The sequence below is a fragment of the Lepidochelys olivacea genome, assembly GCF_965140295.1.
Source record: "Lepidochelys olivacea isolate rLepOli2 genome assembly, chromosome: 1".
NCBI lineage: Eukaryota > Metazoa > Chordata > Testudines > Cheloniidae > Lepidochelys > Lepidochelys olivacea.
This window is the reverse complement of record NC_140411.1, coordinates 109,124,048-109,150,952: the sequence shown is the minus strand read 5'-3', so window position 1 is coordinate 109,150,952 and position 26,905 is coordinate 109,124,048. Positions and strand designations below refer to the sequence as shown.

The 26,905-nt window shown below is 39.4% G+C and overlaps 1 protein-coding gene across 5 annotated transcripts in view; it reads right to left on the bottom strand.

Moving 5' to 3' along the window:
• Positions 1-2,802: 2,802 nt before the first annotated feature.
• The window catches only part of MYO16 (myosin XVI), a 637,262-nt gene continuing 613,159 nt past the window's right edge, over positions 2,803-26,905 (bottom strand). For 4 of the 5 annotated variants that reach the window (XM_084616853.1, XM_084616854.1, XM_084616855.1 and 1 more), the window contains one exon: positions 2,803-3,624. In XM_084616853.1, the coding sequence (XP_084472979.1) occupies positions 3,391-3,624 (234 nt within the window). In that variant the 3' untranslated portion in view covers positions 2,803-3,390. The remainder of the gene's footprint in view (positions 3,625-26,905) is intronic. The other variant, XM_084616856.1, reaches the window with a different exon arrangement.

Here is a 26,905-nt window from a genome sequence, read left to right as displayed (position 1 = left end):
ACACAGTTCTTTTGGAAAGATTTGTGCATGTATTTTTCTGGACATCTACATCCAATTTTTAAAAGTGGAAACAGGGTATTGCTTTTAATCCATACTAGGACTCTAGCTTTAGAAAATAAAGAAGCACTGAATGCCATTTCATGAATAAAGAGGAATGGTCATAAGCTTTAAAAATTCTCTCATGCCAATAGGTTTTTCCCCCCATTATTTATTAACTTATTTATTTGTTTGTTTTCATTTACTCTTGTTGACTTTAGACCCATGCTGGGAACTTCATAAGCTGTAAAGCATGTGTCTAATTCTTAGCATTATGTACTGTACCAGTTGTCCATTTGCATGAAGTTCAGTTTGCGTAATTGTTTTATGTGTGAAACAATCAGGCACAATGTGGAGATAACTTGCTTTATTGCAGTATAAAGTGTATTTCAGATTGTTCACTGGAAACTGGCGGCACAAGAATGTTCACAGAGTTCAATCTATCCCTTTAGAATGTTGAACTCACAATGCTTTTTTTGTCTAAGCTACTTTGTAAAGTACAAGAGAGAACGACATACGCTCAAAAAACATTCTAATTGGCTGGTGCCTATTCCACAGGGGGGATTAGTTTACAAGCACCATACAGTTCTGCTAAAACTACTTTTCGACATTTCAAAATGTCAATAGTATGTTTTTCCAGCCCTGTAAACCTATTTTGATCCATCATATAAACTTTAATATTAGTTTTAAGACACCTCTGGGGATGTGGTTATTTAAGCAATAAGACACGGTAGGGTGTGAATTATGGTCTAATAATTCCACACCAACTGCATTGTTAGGCATGAGGCCAAAGGCCACGGGACCACTGGACACAGTAGGTGTGAATTATTACCTTATAATTCACACTCTGGAGTATCTTAATGCAATTAGAGAAATCTTTTAAACATGTTTTTATTGCATTTTAAATGCATCGTCTGATAGCCTTCCAACATTAAAAGCTGTTCATTGTTGATACTGGGCTCACTATCAATCAAAATATCTCCATATTATTTGTGGTTTGTTTTGCACTTTTAGACTGTGGTTACATGCTTTAAGGAGGAACCCCAGAAGCTACCTTTCTGACTTCAGATCCTGAAAATGCAATCAAGAACCTTCCGCATCCAATAGAAATGCAGTAATATGCTTGTATTACCCTGTGTACAATAGCAGAATGATTACATCAGTTTTGTATCAATTTGTTAAATGTAACTGTATCAGTGAAACAGCTTATAATGCTAGGCTAGCATCTTTTCATTTTCCAGGCGCCGTATTAGCATGTTATAAAATTCTTCAAGGGTGAAGACTATTGCTTTGATCCCATCTCTGCTCTTTTAACAGAGATTGACCACAACTGTAAGACAGCTTTTAGGTAGGTTTGTAGATGGGGTCGCATAGTTTATGTCCACCTAACACCATTTTGAATTACATTCAATAAATGTATTTTCCTGTCTAAGTTGATAGTATGGATAGAATTTCAGGCATAGGTATTTGAAGGACATATCAGAGGGGCAATAAGCCTTAGTAATTTGAGCATGGAAGCAAAAACCATGGATTTCTGCATTATAATCTTGGCTTTGGCATAATTGCTCTGTGGTTGCATGTCATTGCCACATCCCCTCATGAGCAGCATCCTCAGTTGGGGTAAATAGGCCCAGCTAAGTATTACAGTATAGTCCACACAGAACTGGCCTAAGGGATAACTGCAGTCCCTTCCCTTACTTGATTATCCTGAATGTTTGAATCTCTAATAATACAGAAGACATAGTTCTGCCTAGGCAGCTGGACAACAGGCTGGGGCTTAGGGCTACAATTTTAAGAGCTCCTCCCTAAAAAGCCCATACCAAACAAAAGCAAACATGGGATTGCATTTTAGCTTCTCAGCTAATCTGAAATTTCTGTCAAGTGGAGAGAAAAACATTTCCCCTCACAGCCAAATTAAAAACTGCTTGTCAAAACACCTCCAGCCAGAGACCAATGTTTAACTTAGCTTAAATTTTAAAATGTTAGTTTAAAATATATTTAAAAAATATATACATCCCCTTTCCCCTATCTCCCTCATAGGATTGAAAAAGGCAGGCCAGCAGGAAGAGTGTCTCACATCCAAGGACCTAAAGCAAGCAGCCCCTGACAAAATCCGTTTTTTATCTATGTGTGTGTTGATATATAAATTATGCCATTTTAATGGCAAAGAAATATTTCAGAGACTGCCATACAGTAGCTGACTAGCTTCCAGCAGCATGTTATTCTCATATTAGTATCATTGCTCAGAGAACTCATGTCCTCCAACCAGAATCTCCAATTTATGAGACCATTTTATTACATGAAATCTAAGGTATAAATGAAACATGCTTTGTACCACTATAGGGACATAATCCTTTAATACACCCATCTCCATGAAGCCTTGTGGCTTAGATCAGTAAATCAAAGTTGTACTTTCATACCTAGTTACTATTATGTATCTTTCCACTGACTCCTGACCTTATACGTAATCAGCTATGAATTATAACCAGACTTAGAGTTTAAATGAGTACATCATTTTTTCATATAACCCAGGATGAAATAAGTTTCAAGATGAAATTAAAAGAGTCCACTCATTCAGAAACATAGGGGCATAATAAAGCAGAGCTCTCTAATTCTTGAATGTGAACAGCATTAACCATCACTGGCAAATGACAGTTTTGCAAGGGTTTCAAGATCTGACTCTAAGGTTGACATTGCCAGTGCTAGAACACCACCACAGTGCTGAAACTTTAAGTACATTATTAAGGATAAACCATGAAAAAATAATACCAGTACTGTATTTATTACCTGTATTCTGAAGAAAGAACAACAGCACCAATTGCATAAAGTTGTAAAATACCAGTAATAAACATGTATATAATCATCATGTTTTCAATTCCAATAAAACACAGACATCTACAAAGAACTATTGTGTATGTATAGGTCATATAATAAAACCATTCATTGAGATACAAGAAACATCATATTATTGGATTATATAAAACAGCTGTACAGGGTGCACACAAACTTCCCCAATCTCTCCAAATTGTTTGCCAATTACGTCTTCCTATCCTCACTCACTTAACCCAGAATTTGTTCATTGTCCATGGGAGAGCAGTAGGTAACTATCTTGTATTTTTAACCGATGTACTTATAGTGCAGTTTGTCCCCATATATAAAAAAGGAAATAAACACACATATATACACACACACGCACACACACAACAGATCTATGTCACTCCTGCTTCCTGTGCTCTTGAACGGATGCTTGTAGAGAATCCTGCACGCATTGCAGGGGCAGAAACCTGCTGACTCTGCAGATTGAAATCGTTAGATGGTTTTACTTCTAATACTCCACACACAAACCAACTGAAATCACATAGTGGTATCCCAGATCCCTGAAGACAGTCTGTTGCAGGGTGTATCTTCTGCCTTCTTCAGCAGAGTTGGCTTTTTACAGGGAGGTGGGGGAGGAGCTGTGATTCTTTGCTCGGTGTTGTGCAGGATTTTCTGCCAGTCTCCTCTCTCTTCACACAGCTTTCGCCTCCAGTCCAGGAGTTCCTGCAGCGCAGCGCTCTCGTTCTCTGAAAGTCTGAGCTGGTGGATAACCTGTTAATGAGAAGGGCAAGAAAAGAAGAATGCATCTACAGTCAATTATATTGATAATGTAAAATCATAAAGCTTACACTGGATGCTTTTCAGTACAGGAACTCTTGGCCTGCTGCTAGATCCACAAAGAGATGTAAGTGCCTAACTACCTGCCACTTTAGGAATCTAAGTCCAACATTTAGGTGCCACTGAGATCCTCAAAACCTCCACTTAGCTGTAGCCAAACCCTGGAGATGCCTAAATTTCTGCCAGTGCACACACCTAAACCTTGGCAGACTTCGCAAATTAAGCATTTCCTGCCTATCTTGCTTGCAGGGCCTGATCCAGCTGGCATGCTCTGAGCACAGCTAACCTGGACAAAAGGAAGAGTTAGGGCTGCTCCCCCACACCTCTTTTATTCAAAGGCCAATCGTTAGAACACTGTCCCAGGAAGGTAGAGACCAGGTTCAAATCCTCATGCTGCCTGATTTGGAGCAGGACTTGAACTCAGGTCTCCCATACCCCAGATGAGTTCTATGCGGTGTTCTGGGGTGGGCTCCATCGCTATCTCCTATTGAAGTTGTTCCACTTTGGGTAAAATGTATAAATAGTCATTGGACCAGGCAGAGAAAATGAGGCTGACTCTATAGCCTGGAGTGGAATTACCAGAGGTTTACATCAGTGGAAGTGAGTAGAATCAGGCCCCATGTGTTCTGTTGGTCTGTAAAGCACTCATGCACACATGGCATTGTACAAATAATGACTTTCAAAATATAGCCAGGAATTGGATTCATAATTGTTATTGTTATATTGAACGACCCTGTGCTCTGAGGTAACTACTCCCCACTATACAGATTCTATCAATTGTTGCTGAATACACACACACAGGAGCGGATTCAAAACTTATCCTCACATCATGAATGGAAATTCTAAAACTGATTCAATGTGACCAAGCTCAGTCTTTCTAGATGGTCAGTAGCTGGCTACTGCTCTCATTTCATTGTATACCCAACTGAACAGATGGGTGGCACAGAACATTTGCTATACATAAAGCAAAACATCCTCAGACGTTTTGTTGTATAGAACAGCCAGAGTCCCTCCTTTGACACCCCCCCCAACAGTTTTAGGCTTAAACAAAGTTTAACATTTCAATGCATAACTGTTTTGTAGCTCATTGCTACCTAGATGCGATCTTTCACACTGATAAATTCTGGATGCTAAAGTTTTGTTAATCTGTTGTTTTACATCCTAGTGATGCTATTTACTGAGCCTGCTAAAAGGGGGTGAGCCGGTATCCGTTGGATTTGATTCAGGTAGCATCAAATATCACCAATCACTCTGGGTAAATTGGTGTCCCATCCTGATGTGAATCTATAGATTTACCAGTGAGTATGGAAAATGGTAGTTCTTCCTCCCCACATGGCAAAGCATATCACCTTAGGACAAATTCAGCCTGTTGTAAACAATGTCCAATTCTCTATAAAACCACTTATAGCAAGGGCACCTTGATACGTAGGAAATGTATTGAGGTGATCTACTGGAGGTGAAGGTGATACTCTTCATGCTATATTTGAAATGGGAGAGACATCTGCCATCTCTCTTCTATTCGTAAGAAGTATATGTCTCTCCCAAAGACACTTCTCACCTTAAGCTTTAAGAATAGATATTTTACATTGGAAATAAAAGAAAAGACCTGCATTGGCGTCTGCCTCCCAAGAGTGTCCAATTTGAGAGTTACAGAACTCAAGTTTGCATCCTGACACAGCGAGAAACTTTGAAAAAACACTGTATACATGATCCAGGAATACATGCAAAATATTTAGGCCTATCCACACTGGGAAATGGACCATATTTTTAAGCACTTCTCTTTAAAATGTTATCAGGCAATATAGCTGTGCTCACAGCAGTTCTTCTGTAGTCATGGCCCTCTGCAGCTGCCCAGGGAGCAGGATTTGCCCCTAATCATAGGTGCATGAAGAACTATATGTAATCTGCTTAGTTCCCTGGTGATCCGTAATACTACTTGTCATAGATACGTATTAGCCTTATAATCTCTCTCAATCATATTAGGCCTAAATCAGCTATAACTATAATATCAGTATGTCAAATCTCACAGATTTACTCAGTCCAACTCTTATGCGCATCAGCAAAAGGTTTACTTGTCTATGACCTGTGTAAAGACCTCAGGATTTTGCCTATGCTTCATTGCTTCATAACTAGGCTTGGCAGAATTAGATTGCAATTTTTTTTTTGGACAGGTAATATTGATGCTTATGTTTAAGCATTTTTAATTTTTAATATATATTTACATTTTCACAGTTGAGCAAAATTATGGGTTTTAAGCTTTTTTTATTTTTATCTATTTAAATGTTCATCATTGTGGTAAATTATGAAGGGTCAGACCATATTTAGAGACAGTAGACACTGAGATATATAAAGTGAAAGCTTTATAATGGTTTAAACATAAACTGTCAACTAGCATATGGACAAGAGTGATCCAGTGGCTATAGTGTATTTGGACTTTCAGAAAGCCTTTGACAAGGTCCCTCACCAAAGGCTCTTAAAAAAGTAGGCAGTTATGGGATAAGAGAGAGAGAAGGTACACTCTTGGATCAGTATCTGGTTAAAAGATAGGATAATGGAGGGTAGGAATAAGTGGTCAGTTTTCAAAGTGGAGAGAGGTAAATAGAGGGGTTCCCCCAAGGATTTGTACTGAGACCAGTGTTCTTCAACATATTCATAAATGATCTGGGAAAAGGGATAAACAGGGAGGTGGCAAAGTTTGCAGATGATACAAAATTACTCAAGATAGTTCAGGCCAAAGCTGACTATAAAGAGTTACAAAGGGATCTCACAAAACTGTGTGATTGGACAATAAAATGGCAGAAATTCAATGTTGACAATGCACATTGCAAAACATAATCCCAACTATACATACAAGATGATGGGGTCTAAATTAGCTGTTACCTCACAAGAAAGAAATCTGGGAGTCACTGTGGAAAGTTCTCTGAAAATATCTGCTCAACGTGCAGCAGCAGTCAAACAAGCTAACACAATGTTAGGAATCATTAGGAAAGGAATAGATAATAAAATAGAAAATATTGCTGTGCCACCACATAAATCCATATTACGCCCACACCCTGAATACTGTGTGCTGTTGTGGTTGCCCCATCTCAAAAAAGATATACTAGAATTGGAAAAAGTACGGAGAAAGGCAACAAAAATGATTAGGGGTATGGAACAGCTTCCATATGAGGAAAGATTAAAAAAACTCAGACTGTTCATCTTAGAAAAGAGACAACCAAGTGGCGATGTGATAGAAGTCTATACAATTGTGAATGGTCTGGAAAAAGTGAATAAGGAAGTATTATTTATCCCTTCAAGTAACACATGAACCAAGGGTCACCCAATGCAATTTACAGGTTTAAAACAGACGTAAGAAAGTACTTCTTCACACAACACACAGTCAACCTGTGGATCTCATTGCCAGGAGATATTGTGAAGGTCAAAAGTATAAGTGGATTACAAAAAAGAAAATCAGATACGTTTGTGGATGATAGACCCATCAATGGCAACCTGCAACCCCATACTTAGAGTGTCCCTAAACTTCTGACTCCTAGAAGCTGTGACTGGACAACAGGGGAAGAATCACTCAATAAATTGCCTGGTTCTGTTCATTCTCACATGCAGCTGGCCCTGGCCACTGTCAGAAGACAGGATACTGGGCTAGGTGGACCATTGGTCTGATCCAGAATGGCCATTCTTATCATCTTGTGTTCTAACATCATATGTCAAAATATACAAAGTAAATATCCTTAAATTAAACTCTAATAAATTCTCGGCAGCATTTTTCTTTGCCTATCTGTACATTTCAATGATCACCGAAAGAAATATTCTTTTAATTTGTTTGTGTGTGTTTGGTGAAATCAACGTTCACCAACATTTACTGACAAAAATCTAAGCCTTCCAAGTCTATTCATAACATTCTGAAAAAAAAAAAAAAAAAAAAAGCAAACAACTACCTGGCTAAAGAGGAGCTTTCAACAACATTTTTTTTAAAAGTTATGACCTGTCCATGCTGGAAGACACTAGCCAGAACAGCAAAGTTACCCAAATTAACTAGAGGACATTTTAAATAACACTATAAACTCAATAAACATTTTGTCTCAGTGTTACAGAGATTATACCTTCCGCCACTCTCATATACTCCTAAAAACCAGCTAAAGATTGAATCCAGATGATTTACTGGAAAATAAAATGTTCAACATATATCATTAAAAGGATATTGCCGATCCCTGGAGGTACCCGAATTTACCTTCCATTTTCTGTGGGGTTGGGTGCATTCAGAGAAAAGAAGCACATTTTAAACTTGGTGTAGGTCATATAGATACAGGAGTTGGTATCACTGTAGCACAGGATTGGAAGTGATATTCACATAAGGACTAATTCCTATTGACGTTGATGGGCTTTGAATCATGGTCAAAACCCAAATTGACGAGACAGGGTACATTTTATTTTCTTTACTGTTACCATTCATATCTCTGAAGACAATAGCAAGCAGTTCTGCTATATCACCCAAGGTCCCCTTTTAAGGACTGAGGAAGGTAAAGAGGGCACAAAAGCTTTTAGATCAGTGTTGAGCATAATGCTATAACTGGTGCTAGTACATTTGAGGAGGAAGTTGAATTAGAATGTCAGCTAAAAGCTTTCATTTAAAGAGCTTCAATAAATAAATAAAGTTATACATAAGTGGTGAGAGTTAAATGTATTTAATGTCAAAGTGGATCCTTTAAAAACTCCTCCTAATGTGCTATCAGGTGTGTTAAAATTATTAAATGCGATGGCATTACTTTAATGAAATTTTCATCTTTGAAAGGTACATAGAAGTGTTTGAACTGAGAAGGCTTTGTTGCTATTCGGTAACTGAGAAACAAAGGCACACAGGTGCAGGGTGAAAAGTAAGTACAATCTGACTGCACAAAGAAATTGACAAATGCATCCTATTTATAGCATGTAGAAACTGTGGAAGCTTTAGGATACTGGCACTACCTGTGCCTGTTGTAGTTAATGCTGTGTCAGCATTTTCATTGTACACCCCATTTTGCACTTTACAAAGGCCATAAACATTTGGTCCAGGTTGCAAACGGATATACATCTTTTTTATTTAATTTATTTATTTATAACCAGAACTGGGAAAAAAAAATCTGTTTGGCCATTTAAAAATTGTACACGTATCTTTCTCAAATCTTTAACCATTGGGAGACTGAAACATGTATACATCCACCCGTCTAAACAACCATTTGGCTAGTAGCCTGGAAAGTATTAGTATTTTAACTTGTATGGACAAACAAGCAATGCAATAGGAAGTGAGGAAAATACACAAGGAACATTAAATCTTTTTATGGATTCGTTAATATACTTAGATTTGGGTGAACAATTAAGAGAATAATCTAATGGATACATTTTCCTCTTTTCTGTTCATGAATTGACTTCTGAAAAGCTAACAATTTGCTCAAGTTCATTCATTTTATAAAGAGATTTACTGAACCATTTCTGTGAATGATTCTTAGCCGGTAGCATAACATTAAAAATGCAAGCTGTGCTTCTCAGTGATGACAGAATACATATTTCGCTAAGGACAAGCAGAGGAGGACATAGGGGATGGGTAAGACCTTATTATTGTGTCTAAATATAGAGCTTGTCATGAAAATTGAACTGAGAAAGCCTGGCGTATCTATTGGCAGGACAGAGACTGTACCAAGTTTAGACTGGGATTTTAAACAGGACCTAAGGAGTTAAGTACCCAACTCCCATTGAAACTCAATGCTCAATGGGAGTTTGGCAACCTAGTCTCTCGGGCCCTTTGTAAACCTACTTTGCATCTTAAGAGAGAGAGAGTTGGGGGTTAAGAGTGGGGATGTGTGTGTGTGTGGAGGGGGAAGGGTAGAGGAAGAGGAAAACAAGGATACTTACAGGCCTGGAGGGGGACTGTGTTAGGGAGACAAATGGCACATGAAGAGTGGGATCTAGAGGAAGGATTCCCAGTCCCTGAGTCCCAATCTTTTTGTCCATTAAAGTCTCCCCCTGCACTCCTGAGCTCAGTTCCCTTGGCAGTGCTGCCTCACTGGACAACAGAGCCAAGACAGTAGTGCCATGAAGACCCTTTCAAGCATTCGTGCCCAGACTAGCGTGCAGCCCAAAAACTTTCAAGAAGCAGTGATAGTTGTGGCCAAGTCATCCACCAATGAGAAATCTTAACACAAGTCCAGTCTCTCTTATCTCACCGACTCATTACACACAAAGTAGAGGAAGAGGAAGGGTGATGAGTGACTGTGTTTAATAAATTGGTTAGTCTCTAAGGTGCCACAAGTACTCCTTTTCTTTTTGCGAATACAGACTAACACGGCTGCTACTCTGAAACCTGTGTTCCTATGACAGCAAAAAGGCCTTAATTAAGAATGACCAGAACTAGTGACTTGGTTCTGTCTATAATCATGATTAGCAGTTATAACAACACTTGATAGTTTATCTTAATTGTAATCTTCAAACGGTAGTCTACACACAAGACTTTAGTGAGTTTTAACTATGTGGAAGATTCCGTTATTCTATCATTAAGATCATTTGGAACAAAACAAAAATAATAAAAATGCCAATGAGGGCAAAACATTTTCAAGGACCCATTTAAATTTAATTTTAACTCAAGTAATTTAGAAATTTACATGTAAATTATCAGATACTTGATTCTGTATTCAAAGATCAAGTGCTTTAATATTAGGGATAAGTTTTATTATCCATAAATAACAAAGAGGTTGAATCCTTGCTTTAAGTCTCAAGCTCAATGCAGCCTTAACTATAAACCCATGGCCAGTGCCTCCATAATCAACATAAATGTCTATTAAGCTCAATTTTGTTCATTTGCGTAATTCTGTTTTTTAAAATTCATTTAACAAAATTCAGGGTTTTTTGGGTCACTCTCTCTTTGGAAGAGTTCCGTTTTTGTTAAATAATTCACACAAGTATGTAAATCAATTTGTTGGTCATTTTTCATTGTACTGTTTTTTTCTATTGACTATTCACCTGAAGGTAAAAAGAGGCATTTAATGACATTTATGGAAATTAAAACAGACAAATAATTCTACATGCCCAAATAATAACAGCTCAGTACTCTGAAATGCAAATTTAATTTCAGTAATTTTTGTGTGGGGCTAGTAAAGTACATTAATAAACACACATAACCATTACAGAAACTGGCATTTTGCCACAGTGTAGTTTCTATGGTCAAAACTGAATGTAAACATGTGATCCATAGACATTTATATAAAGTAACTACAGCTTATTTTACTTCTGTAAAGACATTACCGATTATGTTCATTTAATGACTTTATCTACCATGGTGTTCCTTTAAACTAACCATCAGCAGATTCTGGCCATTACCATAGTTTTGTTCTTCCTCCATGAGTATTTTTACATTATTAATAAAGTCAAACTCACATAATGGAAGCCACAAGGGGGATTAAATAGCAGAAGTATCTAATGGTGGCTTTTTTTCCTCCTTACATCTGATTAGTTTTTAAAGATACTCACAAAAAAAACTAAACATGTTTTATAGTAAGAAATTATAATTAACTTTTAAAAAGCTGAATTTCCCTGACAGACATTTCGTAGATTTAAAGCCAGAAGGGACCACTGCAATCATCTAGTCTGACCTCCTGTGTAACACAGGCCATAGGATTTCACTCAGTAATTCCTGCAGAAATTATTATTCCTAAAGGAATTATTCTCCCTACTATGTTAGTGATTACTAGTGAGCGGAATAACTTGTGGTTTAATCTTGCATGTCATGCCTCTCTCTCACAAGCACCTGTTTCCAACTCCTTCTCCTTAATCATCCTCCTTAGGGTATGTCAACATGGCAATTAGACACCTGCGGCTGGCCTATGCCAGCTGATTTACGTCCACACAGGGTTTGGACAAAGGGACTGTAATCAGGCTCAGGCTGCAGCCTGAGCTCTAAGACCCTCCCACCTTGCAGGGTCCCAGAGCCTGGGCTGTAGCCCAAGTCCAAACATCTACAAAGCAATTAAACAGCCCCTTAGCCTGAGCCCTGAGAACCCGAGTCAGCTGGTACAGCCAGCTATGGGTTTTTAATTGCAGCATAGACATACCCTTAGTGCCCTGAATCCCCCTCCAACTGCCAGATATGCCTGCAAACCTCATGTGTGTCCTGATCTGACTATATCCAGACTGTAGTACCCTCCCGTCTGTTATCTATACTTGACCTCCTTTCAATTGCTCATGGTTCTTGGTTTCAAACTCCTTTCACCCCAGCTGCAGAGTTTTTTCACAATACCCCCAAAGAAGTATTCTGATTCTCCTCCCAGCTGGAAAACACTCCTGTGAACTCTTTTCTCCAGACACATTTCCCAAAATCCTCCTCCAGCTGAGAAACCCTTCCGCTATCTACTTCCAGAAACACAATCTCAGCCTTAGCTGCGGAACCCACTGCAACCTGTCCAAGAACTAGGTCTTGCCCTTCTTGCCCAGGTGTTACTAACCTGGAAAATAGGAACCAAACTATGGGTTAAATAATTTAAAAAACTGCATTTAAAGTTAAACAGAAGTAAAAATACCCCTTCCCCCCACCCCCACAAGATAACAAGGATATGTTAAAATCCCTGTTAAGTAAATCAATTCAATATGTTAATCTGGGTTTCACTGGGAACCCAGCATTGGTAATTTAAGATCACAGTGAGGAGCAGAGATCAGCTATGATAAATGAGTTTACATGCTTCAGCATTCCATTTCAAATAGAAATGTGCCACTGGGACCCAAGCTGAATCATACAATTCTCTTGTGAATTTTGGGACATGCATTTTTTAAATACTGTCCCCTTGGACTCAATAACTTGATATTGGATCTGCATCGGAGAAGTGATCTCAGTTAATCATTCCCACAAACTGTTGATGACTTTCAATGGTTTCACTGGAACAACATATTTTGTAATATACAAGATTCCTCATAATTTAAAATCATAAATGATAAATGTATTAATTGAAAAGGCATGAATAACTGCCAAATGCATGAGGCTGGATACTTACACTGGTATAAATCTGGAATAATTTTGGAAGGATCAGTGGAGTTATACCAGTTTAACTCCAATGTGAGAGGAGAATCAGGGGCATAATTAATATAGACTGTATTCACCTTCTTGTGAATGAGAGCAAAATCTGTCCCTTTATGTTTAAATTGCATGTTATTAAATCACATAAGAATGTTTTGCACCATGATTTTCATACACCAGACATACTAAGCTAGATTTCAAACAAATACTGTATAAATCACTATCACAGGAAGTCATAACATAGCTGGATATGGAAAAGCACTGAATAATCTTCTGAACAGTAACAAACTTTCTATTTATGCAGTCTAAAATAAGGATAAGAACATGATATACTTCTGAGAATAAGTGATTGCTATAAGAAGCAGGAAGGAATACTACCACATATGAATGCCATTTCATATATGTCTGGGTGCATTATGGCAGGTTTCTCTTTCCTTTTAAGCACCAACTATTGGTCACTTCTAGAGGCCAGTTCCAACACGGCAAATCCCATGTCCTGTCCTAAATTCAGAAAATAACTATTCTTCCCTGCTTCCAGCTGTTATTGTCCTTGGGTCTGATTCAACTCCCATCCAAGTTAATAAAATAAACTCTCTTGGACTTCAGTGAGTATTGGATCAGATCCTTTGTCACCAGTGAAATTCACAATTCAGTGTTCAAATATTATAATTTAATATCAATGAATGATCCAAATATTTTATTTTAAATACATTTGTATATATATTTTTAAAAGTGTACTTTTAAGTATAAATTGGTCTCTGACTAGTGAAAGCACACAATAAGATTGTTTGCTCATAATGAATTTGGTCAACTGTAATACTGGTGTCAAAAGTTTTCAGACAGGTGATGTTTCACAGGAACACAATTAGTAAAAATATAAATTTAAGACAAAGCCTCTCTACCAGTACAATTTTATGTCAAGTTGTATCTTATAACAATTTTACGCAATAAAGAATCTCTATTCGTTTTCTTACTGGTACTTTGGAAGTGTTAAAACTTTAATATGGAAGTACGTTTGTTCTTTTTCATACATAAAATATATTTGAGTAAATAGCTAGGTAACTAGCTTGATTTATTTTGGAAAAAACATAATTTTGCTTCTGAAGAAAATGTGTTTGAATTTCTTTTTTCATCCTTTTCTGGACTGTATTGCTTTAATGTTAATCTCTCTGTCTCTCTGTAACTACTAGTCAGTTAATTCCTTCTGTACTGGGACTAAAATGAGTAGTGAAAGCATTCAGCATCATGAGGGATCAAACTCTACATTATTATTATAAAATTATAAAATAATTTTTAATATGAATAATTTTCTTATTCTGGCTGTGTTCACTCCATGTCTGATCCTAAGAGGCTCTGCAATTCCACTGAATTTAGTGACAAAAGGATCTGATTTTTCAGTCATTTGTCTGTATACTTTCTGCATTACATCAATGATGGACAATAAAAATATACTAATCAATTTCACTTTTGATTCTAGTTGGCTTCACTTTTTTGTTCTCATTCATTAGCAGGAGGCTCCCATGTTGCCTTAAATATTTTTTTGGAAAACTGGATAAAAAAGCACAAAATATATTGTTAACACAAGCATGCACACACACTTTTGGAAACAGGCACTGAGAAGCAATTTGCCTCAGAGAGAATGATAACACATATTGACAAAATGACCTCCTAGGATATAAAAGGGATGCATGCCCTGAACAAGTTGCAGCATATTCCCCTATATGCACCATGTCATGGCTCCCTCTCCTACTTCCTTTTGGGAACTGCATGTCCCCAAGGGAGGATGGATGGAGCAGTCTCTCTGCTTTTCTCTGAAACAAGCATATGCAATTCTTCCTGGCCCTTACATGGGCTGCAAAGAGTGGTAGGATGGAGAAGAAAGAAAAAAAACTTGGGCCCCACTCCCCTACTCTACACATGTTAAGCGCAAGGTGCAATCTGGCTCAAAGTAAATACTCATAATTGTCACCTGCATATGTTCTTGCTCTTTCTGATTAACTTTATCTTCAACATCCCAGTCCCACATAAACCCTCTCCCTGCCCTATGACGCCCTTTACAAAGAACGTTCATAGTTTGGAATATAAACCACAATATCCAAGACACCAGAAGAAATGTTAACTATCCAAGTCATGGATATCATTCATCTTTTCACTCTAGAAAGTTTATGTTACAGCTGGGGTGATACAGGGTTCATCTGTGACATGCGAGGATAACAGAAATTCAAGCCACTGAAAAGGTGGTGTTGCTTTTGACATATTTCCTCTTTATTTCTCAGGTAAAAGACTGTATGACTATGTGGGCCAGCCCACCATATAGTGTCAAGCAGGCCAGCTTGTAGCCTATGGGGATAGGTATTGTCTACTTATGGCATAGGTATAGGCTGTAAAGCAATGAGCATAGATGATAATAATGAGCACAGGCAATAGCTTAGCTAAACTAATCAAGGCATAGAATCATAGAATCATAGAATATCAGGGTTGGAAGGGACCCCAGAAGGTCATCTAGTCCAACCCCCTGCTCAAAGCAGGACCAATTCCCAGTTAAATCATCCCAGCCAGGGCTTTGTCAAGCCTGACCTTAAAAACTTCTAAGGAAGGAGATTCTACCACCTCCCTAGGTAACTCATTCCAGTGTTTCACCACCCTCTTAGTGAAAAAGTTTTTCCTAATATCCAATCTAAACCTCCCCCACTGCAACTTGAGACCATTACTCCTCGTTCTGTCATCTGCTACCATTGAGAACAGTCTAGAGCCATCCTCTTTGGAACCCCCTTTCAGGTAGTTGAAAGCAGCTATCAAATCCCCCCTCATTCTTCTCTTCTGCAGGCTAAACAATCCCAGCTCCCTCAGCCTCTCCTCATAAGTCATGTGTTCCAGTCCCCTAATCATTTTTGTTGCCCTTCGCTGGACTCTCTCCAATTTATCCACATCCTTCTTGAAGTGTGGGGCCCAAAACTGGACACAGTACTCCAGATGAGGCCTCACCAATGTCGAATAGAGGGGAACGATCACGTCCCTCGATCTGCTCGCTATGCCCCTACTTATACATCCCAAAATGCCATTGGCCTTCTTGGCAACAAGGGCACACTGCTGACTCATATCCAGCTTCTCGTCCACTGTCACCCCTAGGTCCTTTTCCGCAGAACTGCTGCCTAGCCATTCGGTCCCTAGTCTGTAGCTGTGCATTGGGTTCTTCCGTCCTAAGTGCAGGACCCTGCACTTATCCTTATTGAACCTCATCAGATTCCTTTTGGCCCAATCTTCCAATTGGTCTAGGTCCTTCTGTATCCTATCCCTCCCCTCCAGCGTATCTACCACTCCTCCCAGTTTAGTATCATCCGCAAATTTGCTGAGAGTGCAATCCACACCATCCTCCAGATCATTTATGAAGATATTGAATAAAACCGGCCCCAGGACCGACCCTTGGGGCACTCCACTTGATACCGGCTGCCAACTAGACATGGAGCCATTGATCACTACCCGTTGAGCCCGACAATCTAGCCAGCTTTCTACCCACCTTATAGTGCATTCATCCAGCCCATACTTCCTTAACTTGGTGACAAGAATACTATGGGAGACCGTGTCAAAAGCTTTGCTAAAGTCAAGAAACAATACATCCACTGCTTTCCCTTCATCCACAGAACCAGTAATCTCATCATAAAAGGCGATTAGATTAGTCAGGCATGATCTTCCCTTGGTGAATCCATGCTGGCTGTTCCTGATCACTTTCCTCTCATGCAAGTGCTTCAGGATTGATTCTTTGAGGACCTGCTCCATGATTTTTCCAGGGACTGAGGTGAGGCTGACTGGCCTGTAGTTCCCAGGATCTTCCTTCTTCCCTTTTTTTCCCTGGGGCATGAGGCCCCAGAAGCCTTAGCATAAGCAGCTAACCCAGCATAACCCTAGATCATAAAGAAATGGCAAGATAGAATGCTGTAATGATTAAACTGCTGACAGGTAACCACAAAATGCTAGTTTATACCAGCTTGAGATATTTTAAAATTAGGGACATCAGCAGATGTCCGACCACAAGAATACCATGGCAACTAATTGACGTCTATGCTATCTATGGGAGAAGGGTACCTGAGGGGAAGGAAATACAAAAAGAGACAAGGGGATGAAACCCCTACTGAATAATGCATTAAGCATAGTGGCAACAGTATAACATTATAAAAGTTGTATGCCTGTGTGCCTTGGGAGATATAACTCTTGGGAGCTGCCAGGATGATGGTGATGAAGAAGAAGAGGATGATGATGAAAATAAGGATTAACACTTCAGGTACTTCTGTGATGAGTATATGGATAGTCAGATGCTCATCCTGTCTTATTTCCATCTACCTTGCTGGGTTGGAGTGTTTGTAACTTTGCTAACACTGTTAATAAAACTATTAAAAATATAGAAGGATTTCCTAAGTGTGAATTTTGCAACCGTGCATGTCGGGGTTCCCAACTGAACAATAATTCTAATAAGGCTGGCCCTGATTTTGGGATAAGAACCTTCCAAAGCTCAGAGTGTTAATTGGGAATTCTTAAGTAATCAATATAAATCATACAGAATCAATAGATCAGGCAAAACGCGCCACTGATTTCAACGGAGTATCATTGAGGTTCTGGCTCTTATATAAAGGAACATAGTTTTCAAAAGGATAATTTTTTAGGGTGCTTTTTGTGCACCTATATTTTACACCTACAGTCTCATCCTGTAACCTAGATCATTTGACCCAGAGAGCTTCCATACAGAGTGAAAGTCTTTTCAGTGGTCAAACAATGACACTGTGTTTTGGCCAAAAAAAAAAAAGTGATGTGTAAATTCCAGGAATATTACAGCTGTGATAAGCCCACCAATAAAACCAGAAGATCCAAGTATATATTTATTTGTATGACTGCCAGGCTGTATTCCCTGACCAGGTACAAAGAATATTAGAAAGAGGGAAAGCATGTGACAATTACAAAAAAGTTGGGCCAAATTGTTCCTGACTCTTAGGGAAAAAATTGAGTTGATAATGGAGAATTATTACTTACTATGAGTTATAAGTATAAAAGCTAACATGCTCATTGAATTCAATGAAAATGAGTAGTTTGACTAGAAGTTATGTCTGGTGGCTGGACTTAAACCAAGATATTGTAAGAATGACTAGTCAATGTATACTCTGTAGTCACGAGCCAGTTCCATGAGGTACATATTCTTTCTTACCACAGCTCGTGAACTCTGGCCTACTGACAAAACGATGCTATGGTTGATGTGATATTCCCAAACAATTGAAACATGGATCCCCTGCAGTTTGTTGAGGTTTTGCTGTATGCAGCAACTTCTGTTGTCTCCCTGTCTGTGATTAGGCCCTCCTCCCTTCACATGGGGGGGTCCTCTCAAATCCCAGCATGTTTCTCACGGTGAACCCAAACACCACTGCAATATACACTTCTTCTTCCAGGTTAAGGTCCTTTCTCAGCCACTTTCCTCAAAGCTGGATTTCTTTGATCCGAATATAAAATGGTCCTAAGGGCCTCCGGCAGGTGGTCACCAAAATGTCAGAGTGTGGACATAATAGCAGATAAACAGTTTCCTTCTTGTTTCTGCTGGGGTAAAACTTATCCCAGCTAGAATATTTGTTTGGGTATGTAGTGATTTTTAAAAATGTCAGTAATGTGCTCATAGTTCATATTGCCCGGTTCTTGAGGGAAACATATTTTTCAGGACAACAACTGTCTTGTTTCTCAACCAGAGTAGGGTAAATGGATCATTTCCTGCTAATGACTTCAGTGTAAATGGCATAAAAACACTGCTACTTGTTTGTACATAAACTTAAAAATCCTTATCTCTTCAAAGTGGAATTCATTCATTTTCCATTGCCATTTATTCATTTTTTAAAACCTTCTTTTTCTTCTTTTCTTTTTAACTGGATGCTTCTTCTTCCTTGCTACTTAATTGATCACCTTCATTTTGTTGTTTCAAAGGAACCCTTCAAAGGTATCCCAACTAAATGGACCCCATTTTCATTGCCATTTATTTTCTGGTTATGTCATCAAAAATCCAATCAGACACTTTAATTTAGCTACAATCCATAACCTGTGTGTCATCTTTGACTTGGATGTTTCTCTATGTCCTCATATCCAGGCTATGTGTAAATCATGCTGATTCTTTCTTTATAACATCTCTCATCATCTCATGTCTCAGTTACTGGAATGGTTAGGAACCACAAGGAAAGGGATAGATAATAAGATAGAAAATATCATAATGCCACTATATAAATCCATGGTAAACCCACACCTTAAATACTGTGTGCAGTTCTGGTCACCCCATCTCAAAAAAAGATATATTAGAATGGGAAAGGCAATAAAGGCAGAGAAGGGCAACAAAAATGACAAGGGGAATGGAACAACTTTCATATGAGGGGAGATTAGAAAGACTGGGACTGTTCAGTTTAGAAAAGAGATGCATAAGTGGGTATTTGATAGAGGTCTATAAAATCATGAACATTGTGGAGATAGTGAATAGGGAAGTATTATTTACCCCTTCACATAACATACAAACTAGGGGTCACCTGATGAAATTCTAGGCAGCAGATTCAAAACAAATATAAGGAAGTACTTCTTCACACAGTGCATAATCAACCTGTGGAATTCATTGCCACAGAATGTTGTGAAGTCCAAAAGTATAAGTGGGTTCAAAAAAAGAAGTAGATAAGCTCATGAAGGATAACTCCATCAATGGCTATGAGCCAAGATAATCAGGGATGCAACACCATACTCTGAGTGTCCCTAAGCTTCTAACTGCGAGAAGCTGGGACTGGATGGCAGGGGACTTATCACTTAATAAATTGCCCTGTTCTGTTCATTTCCTCTAAAGCGTTTAGCACTGGCCACTGTTGGAAGATAGGATACTAGGCTAGTTGGACCATTGTTCTGACCAAATATGGCCATTTTTATGTCCTTCTCTCTGACTTTGACAAATCCAATCTTGCCCTGCTCATATCCATTCAGAATTCTGCTGCAAAGATCATTTTCCTAGCTTTGACTATATTACCCCCCTCTTTGAATTCCTGCACTGGCTCCCCCTTCTTCACTGCATCAAACTGCTTGTATTCACTTTCAAGGCGATTCCTTACCCTGCCTATCATCTCTCATTCACTGGATGCTCACCTCTGATCAGTTCATAATGCCTTCCTTCACTGCCCACTTATTAAATTTCCAAACAAGACCCTCTATGCTTTCTCCCATGCTGCTCCACACACTTGGGAGGAACTCCCCATCAGTGTCCACACAGCTACCACATTAGCCACCTTTAAAGCCCTCCTCAAAACTCTTCTTTGCCTATAAACAGTTTGACAATAGTTAGGCTGCTGGTGCGCAGAGACCCTTACATACCATGCTGACAAATACTGTCTCAGTGTTTACTTGTACTTGTATCCATTTGCTGTCCCTTGTCTTATACTTAGATTGTAAGCTCCTTGGAGCAGGGACTGGTTTTTTTGCTCAGTGTTTGTACAGCACCTAGCACAAGGGGTACTAGCCCATGATTAGGACTCCTAGGCCCTACAGTAATTCAAATAAATTAATAATAAATAATAATAATAAGAAGAAGAATGACAAGAAGGAGAAGAGTACAAATAACAAGAAGGAGAAAAAGAGGAAGAAGAAATCATTCAAGTTTGCTTCCATTGTCTGTAATGCATTTCTATATAATGGACTGGAGCAAAAGCTTAGAATCAAACACTGAATTTTGGGTGTGTTTGTGTGGATGAGTGCCCTTTTCGACAACAACCATGGACTGAACCTGGAGCACTCCAGAGCTAAAACATAAGCTGGTATAGCTTGAGCTAAAGCTCTGTAACTGGCAACTGTAGCACCTCAAATCCTCTATGGATCAGCACAGAAGGGGCCCTCACTCTCACCAGTGGGTTACATTTACAACATATTTGGATTGAATTTTGCACTTTTGTCCATCTCTGCATATAGACACAGAGTGTAGCTAGTACTGCATGGATATATGAGGAGAGAAGAAGGAGGAAGTAGTTTTCATTACCTTCACGTCAGCACAACCACAATTCCACTAGCTGAACGTGAGGACAAGAAGAGTCAAGCACTGGAAGTGCAGAGCTTTCTCTGTTAAAGGATATAGCAGTTGTTGCTTCCAGGGACTCCTGCTGGCAAGGAGACTCTCCATATCCTGCCCTCCCAAAGCCTCAACATGTGCTGTGGCTTAAATAGTCATGACATTTCCCATGATGTGTGTACACCATTGGTTCATATATAACATACTCTGCCTTATTTAACTCTCTGAAGTGTTTCGCGATATTTTTTTGTCTGAAAAGCCCGATAAGAAATAAAATTATTGTGTGTTATAACTCTTCATTTTTATCTGAGTGTGAGATTACAAAAAGATTTCTTTGCAGTTACTGTCAAAACAACAAACTTGAAAACAATTTATGGTATTTCTCGATTCAGATCAATGATACATAGGGTATTATATGTCATCTCTTGGATGTTGTATGTCTATAAAGGTGTTAGTGATTTTTTTATTACAGCCCAGATTTGCTCGATTGCCACATTTTTCTTCAAAGATGATCAGAGTTTTCTGCCAGCTAATGGCTGAACTTGACAGACATTAATAATGAATTTTAGAGCCTTTCATTTAGAGCAGTGACAACAGGCTAAGGGTAACAACTCACAGCAGTATCCAGGATTAATTTTTTTTAACTTCTGAACATTCAACAAAAAGAAGTGATTGACAACAAATATTAAATCAAGTATGAACAAATAGGGCCCTGGAAACTATAATGAATATGCAGTTCTTTCTGAGAGGATAGACTGCTGAAAGCAATAAGATTTCACAAAATAAGAGCTATGGCTTAAGCTATAATGAAACAATAAATACATTCTTAACAAATGTGAAAATATGTTTTCCCATTTTTCATTGTCAGATGTTGGCTGCTTTTTTACTGCTATATGCCAAATAGTGCTGTGAGGTTTGTTTGTTTTTTAAATAGACGAGTAGGAGTGTAGATTCTCTAATTCAGAAATTGGTGAAAAAGCAGCCATCATTATTGGCCTCACTGTCTTGAACACTGGTGACAGAAGAACCAGACATTTCAGAAAGGGGTAATCCAAAATCTCGTGGTAGGATGTACACTTCCCAGACATTATTCTATGTAGCAGGCTGGTTGGCTACTAATAGCTGTTTTATTTAATGTATCATTATGGATCCAATACTGGAAACTGATAAATACCCTCAGCACTCACTGATGTCAAGTGAATCAATACTCAGAGCTTAAACCAATCTCCAAAAGAGGTTTCACAGGTCTTGGTGGCAATTCTTCTACTTTTCCCCTGCTATGGTGGAACACCCAAACTTTGTGGCACATTTCTAGGAGCCTCTGTGTTATGAGAGAATTGGATCTGACATAACTCGCAGCCAATCTGGCCTTGGCTTAGGCAGACAGAACAACGGCAGCTGCCGTGTGTTACTAACAAGGGCAGATTCATGAGGAGGAGGTGGTGGTGGGGGCGGGGGGAGGAATGTGAATAGCTGAGCTTGAGTCTGGGTGCCTGTGTTTGTAAGTTTCTTGCTCAAAGCTGCTTTGCCGATAAGTAGAAATTATGAGTTCTTTGTTGTTGCTAAGGAAACCCCAACCTATTAAAAGTTACTATGAGTGCTTTGTTTTGAGTTACCTATACAAGAGTTTAATGAGTGTGCGCACTTTGGAGAAGTTTGGGAGAAGTCTGAGAGGACTTCCATGAGCTAGGAGACTGACATCTAACACCCCAGTAGCTAGGAGAAAGGCTGGCCACTGGACCGTGTGCTGCTGAATCACTAGATACTGCCTCAGACTGTGGGTACCTATATCTATCTGGGATGCTTCTAGACTATTGCTAGATTTTAATGTGTGCTTTAAACTCAATGAAAAAGGATTTTTAGGTAAAAGCACTCTTGGTGTACCAATCATTTATCAGACGGAGGTGCTGTGTCCCCCACTGATTTATTTCTTGACGCCGTCTGGAAAACAGGGACTAGTTACCATAGCTTTGGGTTCAGATAACCTGGGTAACAACTAGGTTGAGATTTAATTTGCATAGTTAGTCATATTATAAATATAAAAGGAGTACTTGTGGCACCTTAGAGACTAACCAATTTATTTGAGCATGAGCTTTCGTGAGCTACAGCTCACTTCATCGGATGCATATTGTGGAAACTGCAGAAGACATTATATACACAGAGACCATGAAACAATACCTCCTCCCACCCCACTCTCCTGCTGATCTAAAGTGATCATCAAGTTGGGCCACACACACACACACACACACACACACAAACTCACTCTCCTGCTGGTAATAGCTCATCCAAAGTGACCACTCTCCCTACAATGTTCATGATAATCAAGGTGGGCCATTTCCAGCATAAATCCAAGTTTAACCAGAACGTCGGGGGGGGGGGGTAGAAAAAAACAAGGGAAAATAGGCTACCTTGCATAATAACTTAGCCACTCCCAGTCTCTATTTAAGCCTAAATTAATAGTATCCAATTTGCAAATGAATTCTAATTCAGCAGTTTCTCGCTGGAGTCTGGATTTGAAGTTTTTTTGTTGTAAGATAGCGACCTTCATGTCTGTGATTGCGTGACCAGAGAGATTGAAGTGTTCTCCGACTGGTTTATGAATATTATAATTCTTGACATCTGATTTGTGTCCATTTATTCTTTAACGTAGAGACTGTCCAGTTTGACCAATGTACATGGCAGAGGAGCATTGCTGGCACATGATGGCATATATCACATTGGTGGATGTGCAGGTGAATGAGCCTCTGATAGTGTGGCTGATGTTATTAGGCCCTTTGATGGTGTCCTCTGAATAGATATGTGGGCGCAGTTGGCAATGGGCTTTGTTGCAAGGATAGGTTCCTGGGTTAGTGGTTCTGTTGTGTGACATGTGGTTGTTGGTGAGTATTTGCTTCAGGTTGGGGGGCTGTCTGTAGGCAAGGACTGGCCAGTCTCCCAAGATTTGTGAGAGTGTTGGGTCATCCTTCAGGATAGGTTGTAGATCCTTAATAATGTGTTGGAGGGGTTTTAGTTGGGGGCTGAAGGTGACAGCTAGTGGTGTTCTGTTATTTTCTTTGTTAGGCCTGTCCTGTAGTAGGTGACTTCTGGGAACTCTTCTGGCTCTATCAATCTGTTTCTTCACTTCCGCAGGTGGGTATTGTAGTTGTAAGAATGCTTGATAGAGATCTCGTAGGTGTTTCTCTCTGTCTGAGGGGTTGGAGCAAATGCGGTTGTATCGCAGAGCTTGGTTGTAGACGATGGATCGTGTGGTGTGGTCAGGGTGAAAGCTGGAGGCATGTAGGTAGGAATAGCAGTCAGTAGGTTTCCGGTATAGGGTGGTGTTTATGTGACCATCGTTTATTAGCACTGTAGTGTCCAGGAAGTGGATCTCTTGTGTGGACTGGACCAGGCTGAGGTTGATGGTGGGATGGAAATTGTTGAAATCATGGTGGAATTCCTCAAGGGCTTCTTTTCCATGGGTCCAGACGATGAAGATGTCATCAATATAGCGCAAGTAGAGTAGGGGCGTTAGGGGACAAGAGCTGAGGTAGCCAGCCCTACGCTACCAGCACTCCCAGCTACCTTCGAGACACCACTGACTTCCTGAGGAAACTACAATCCATCGGTGATCTTCCTGATAACACCATCTTGGCCACTATGGATGTAGAAGCCCTCTACACCAACATTCCACAGAAAGATGGACTACAAGCCATCAAGAACACTATCCCACTATCCCTGATAATGTGGGGTGGTGGTGTGAGAAAACCTGGATTTGTGCTGGAAATGGCCCACCTTGATTATCATGCACATTGTAGGGAGAGTGGTCACTTTGGATGAGCTATTACCAGCAGGAGAGTGAGTTTGTGTGTGTGTGTGGCCCAACTTGATGATCACTTTAGATAAGCTATTACCAGCAGGAGAGTGGGGTGGGAGGAGGTATTGTTTCATGGTCTCTGTGTATATAATGTCTTCTGCAGTTTCCACAGTATGCATCCGATGAAGTGAGCTGTAGCTCACGAAAGCTCATGCTCAAATAAATTGGTTAGTCTCTAAGGTGCCACAAGTACTCCTTTTCTTTTTGCGAATACAGACTAACACGGCTGTTACTCTGAAACCTGTCATTATAAATATATGCATCTTAGGTACATTATAAAATTCTTTCAAATCCCATTTGTCTTCCAGGGAGATATACCAAAAATACAAAGGCATGAATAAATAAAATAATGTACTCACCTCAGAGTTATGTGAAACATCTTACTGATTCGATTTCATTGTCTCTCTCCTCCAGTCTCCTTATTTTCTCGTTTATCCCTATATCATTTCCCTTTTCTGTCATTTTAATCTCCCCTTTGTTTTCTCTTCTTGATCTCTTTTTTATTATTCTTGCTCTGTCTCTCTTCCTCCTTTTCTTCTTTCCTAATCTTCTTATCCATATCACCACATCTCTTCCCGCCTCTCTTCTTTGCCTTCCTTCTCAGTCTTTTTGTCCTTGCTACAAGCCACCTTGTTTGAATCATCCATTGTTTGGTTCCCAGCTTATCCCCACAGTTATTTCCCCACTGCTTTTGCCCTGCCCATCACTTTCCATCTGTTCTTTATCTCCAAGTTGTTCCCCTCATCTACTTTACAGACTGTCCATGCCGCTTTTTATGGAAACTTTTAGCCAGCCTGCTCTTTCCTCTCCACTGTGTCTCTTTCTCTTCATCTCCCAAGCCACAGATCAGGGTAGAAAATGGTAATAACAATTATATTAAAAATACAGACAAACAATTCACAATTGTATAGGGAAAAAAATCAGAAAGGCCAGCCCACCTTCATTTTAATGCAGGGTGCCTGGTAGTACTTGGCAAAACTTTCTGGATGAAACTTTTTTTGTTTTGTGTGTGCAGAAAAATGCAGATCTAGGTTGAATGAAACATTTTGTGACGTTGTGTCGATTTTGGCTAATTGTTTTGAATGAAGTGAAAGACATTCGGAAATATTAAAATGAACCATTTTGACATCATCAGAACTAAGTGTTTTGGTTTTCTGAGCTAGATTCACAGGGGAACTTAGGTATCATTCATGGAGCAGGAGGCAGCAGTGGACTCCTTATATCCAAAAACCCAGCCAACATTTTATGGGGGGGACTCTCCTGTTGAAGCTCTCCCACTTTGAATGTTTGTTTCTTAGATTCCCTGTGCTTAATAATGTTAACTTTTCAATAACTGTGCTTTGGGATCAGTTCCTGGAATGTCACTAAACTGAAAAGAATACATAAATCTCACCTTGCACACCCCGATCATGATGCTGCTCTGTGCAGGGCTGGTCCCTCAGAGTATGTTATCGCAGAGGCAGCAGTATTTCCATCTAAATAAGGCTGTAAGGTAACTGAGAAGAGGAAGCATCTTTTGGCTTTCTCCTCCATTTTGGAGAGCTTCTGTGCCCCTTGCCAAGGTGCCTAGAGTAGGATGGGAGCTCTATACCGTGGAGCCACGCACCACTGAAAGGCCCAAAATATCTACCAAGAATTCACTTGAAAAGGAGAATAGGTTAAGATAAAAGAAATTTTGAGTTAAGTCTGAGAAAGGAAGAGATTCCAGTGCTCTGTCTCAAAACAGCAGTGACTGGAGATTGCATGTTGAAGCTGCCAAGAGGCAGAACAAATTAGGTTTTTTCCCAGAAGGAAATTAGGGGTTTACCTAGAAGGGAGAGGCAGATCTCTCTTCTGTGACTGACAGATCTGATCCCGTCTTCTGACGAGCTTGAGCACAGGAAAACTTTTGTTGGAATGGCAGACTTGGACATAATGAAAAAAATCATTTTCTTCAAGAGTAGCTTTACTGTACAGCTTTAGTTTATATTTTGAAAGCTTATCTTTGCAACAGAATGGGCTAGAAAGCTTTTCTATTAAATAAAAGATTAGACTAAATGGAATCTTGAATCCCCAATTAGGGAAAAAATCCTCATTGTTGTGCATTAACACATATTTTTTTAAAAGATGTAGTATCTGAGTAGATTCACCCACATGGAACACCTTCTCACCAGTCTGTTACTGGCCTCTCCTTTGGACCACTGATCCTCAGATCTATGACACCCAATCCAGCCCACCATATTGTTTAGGGATGCAAGAAGGATGAGATTAATGCTACCGCACCAGACCCAGTTTA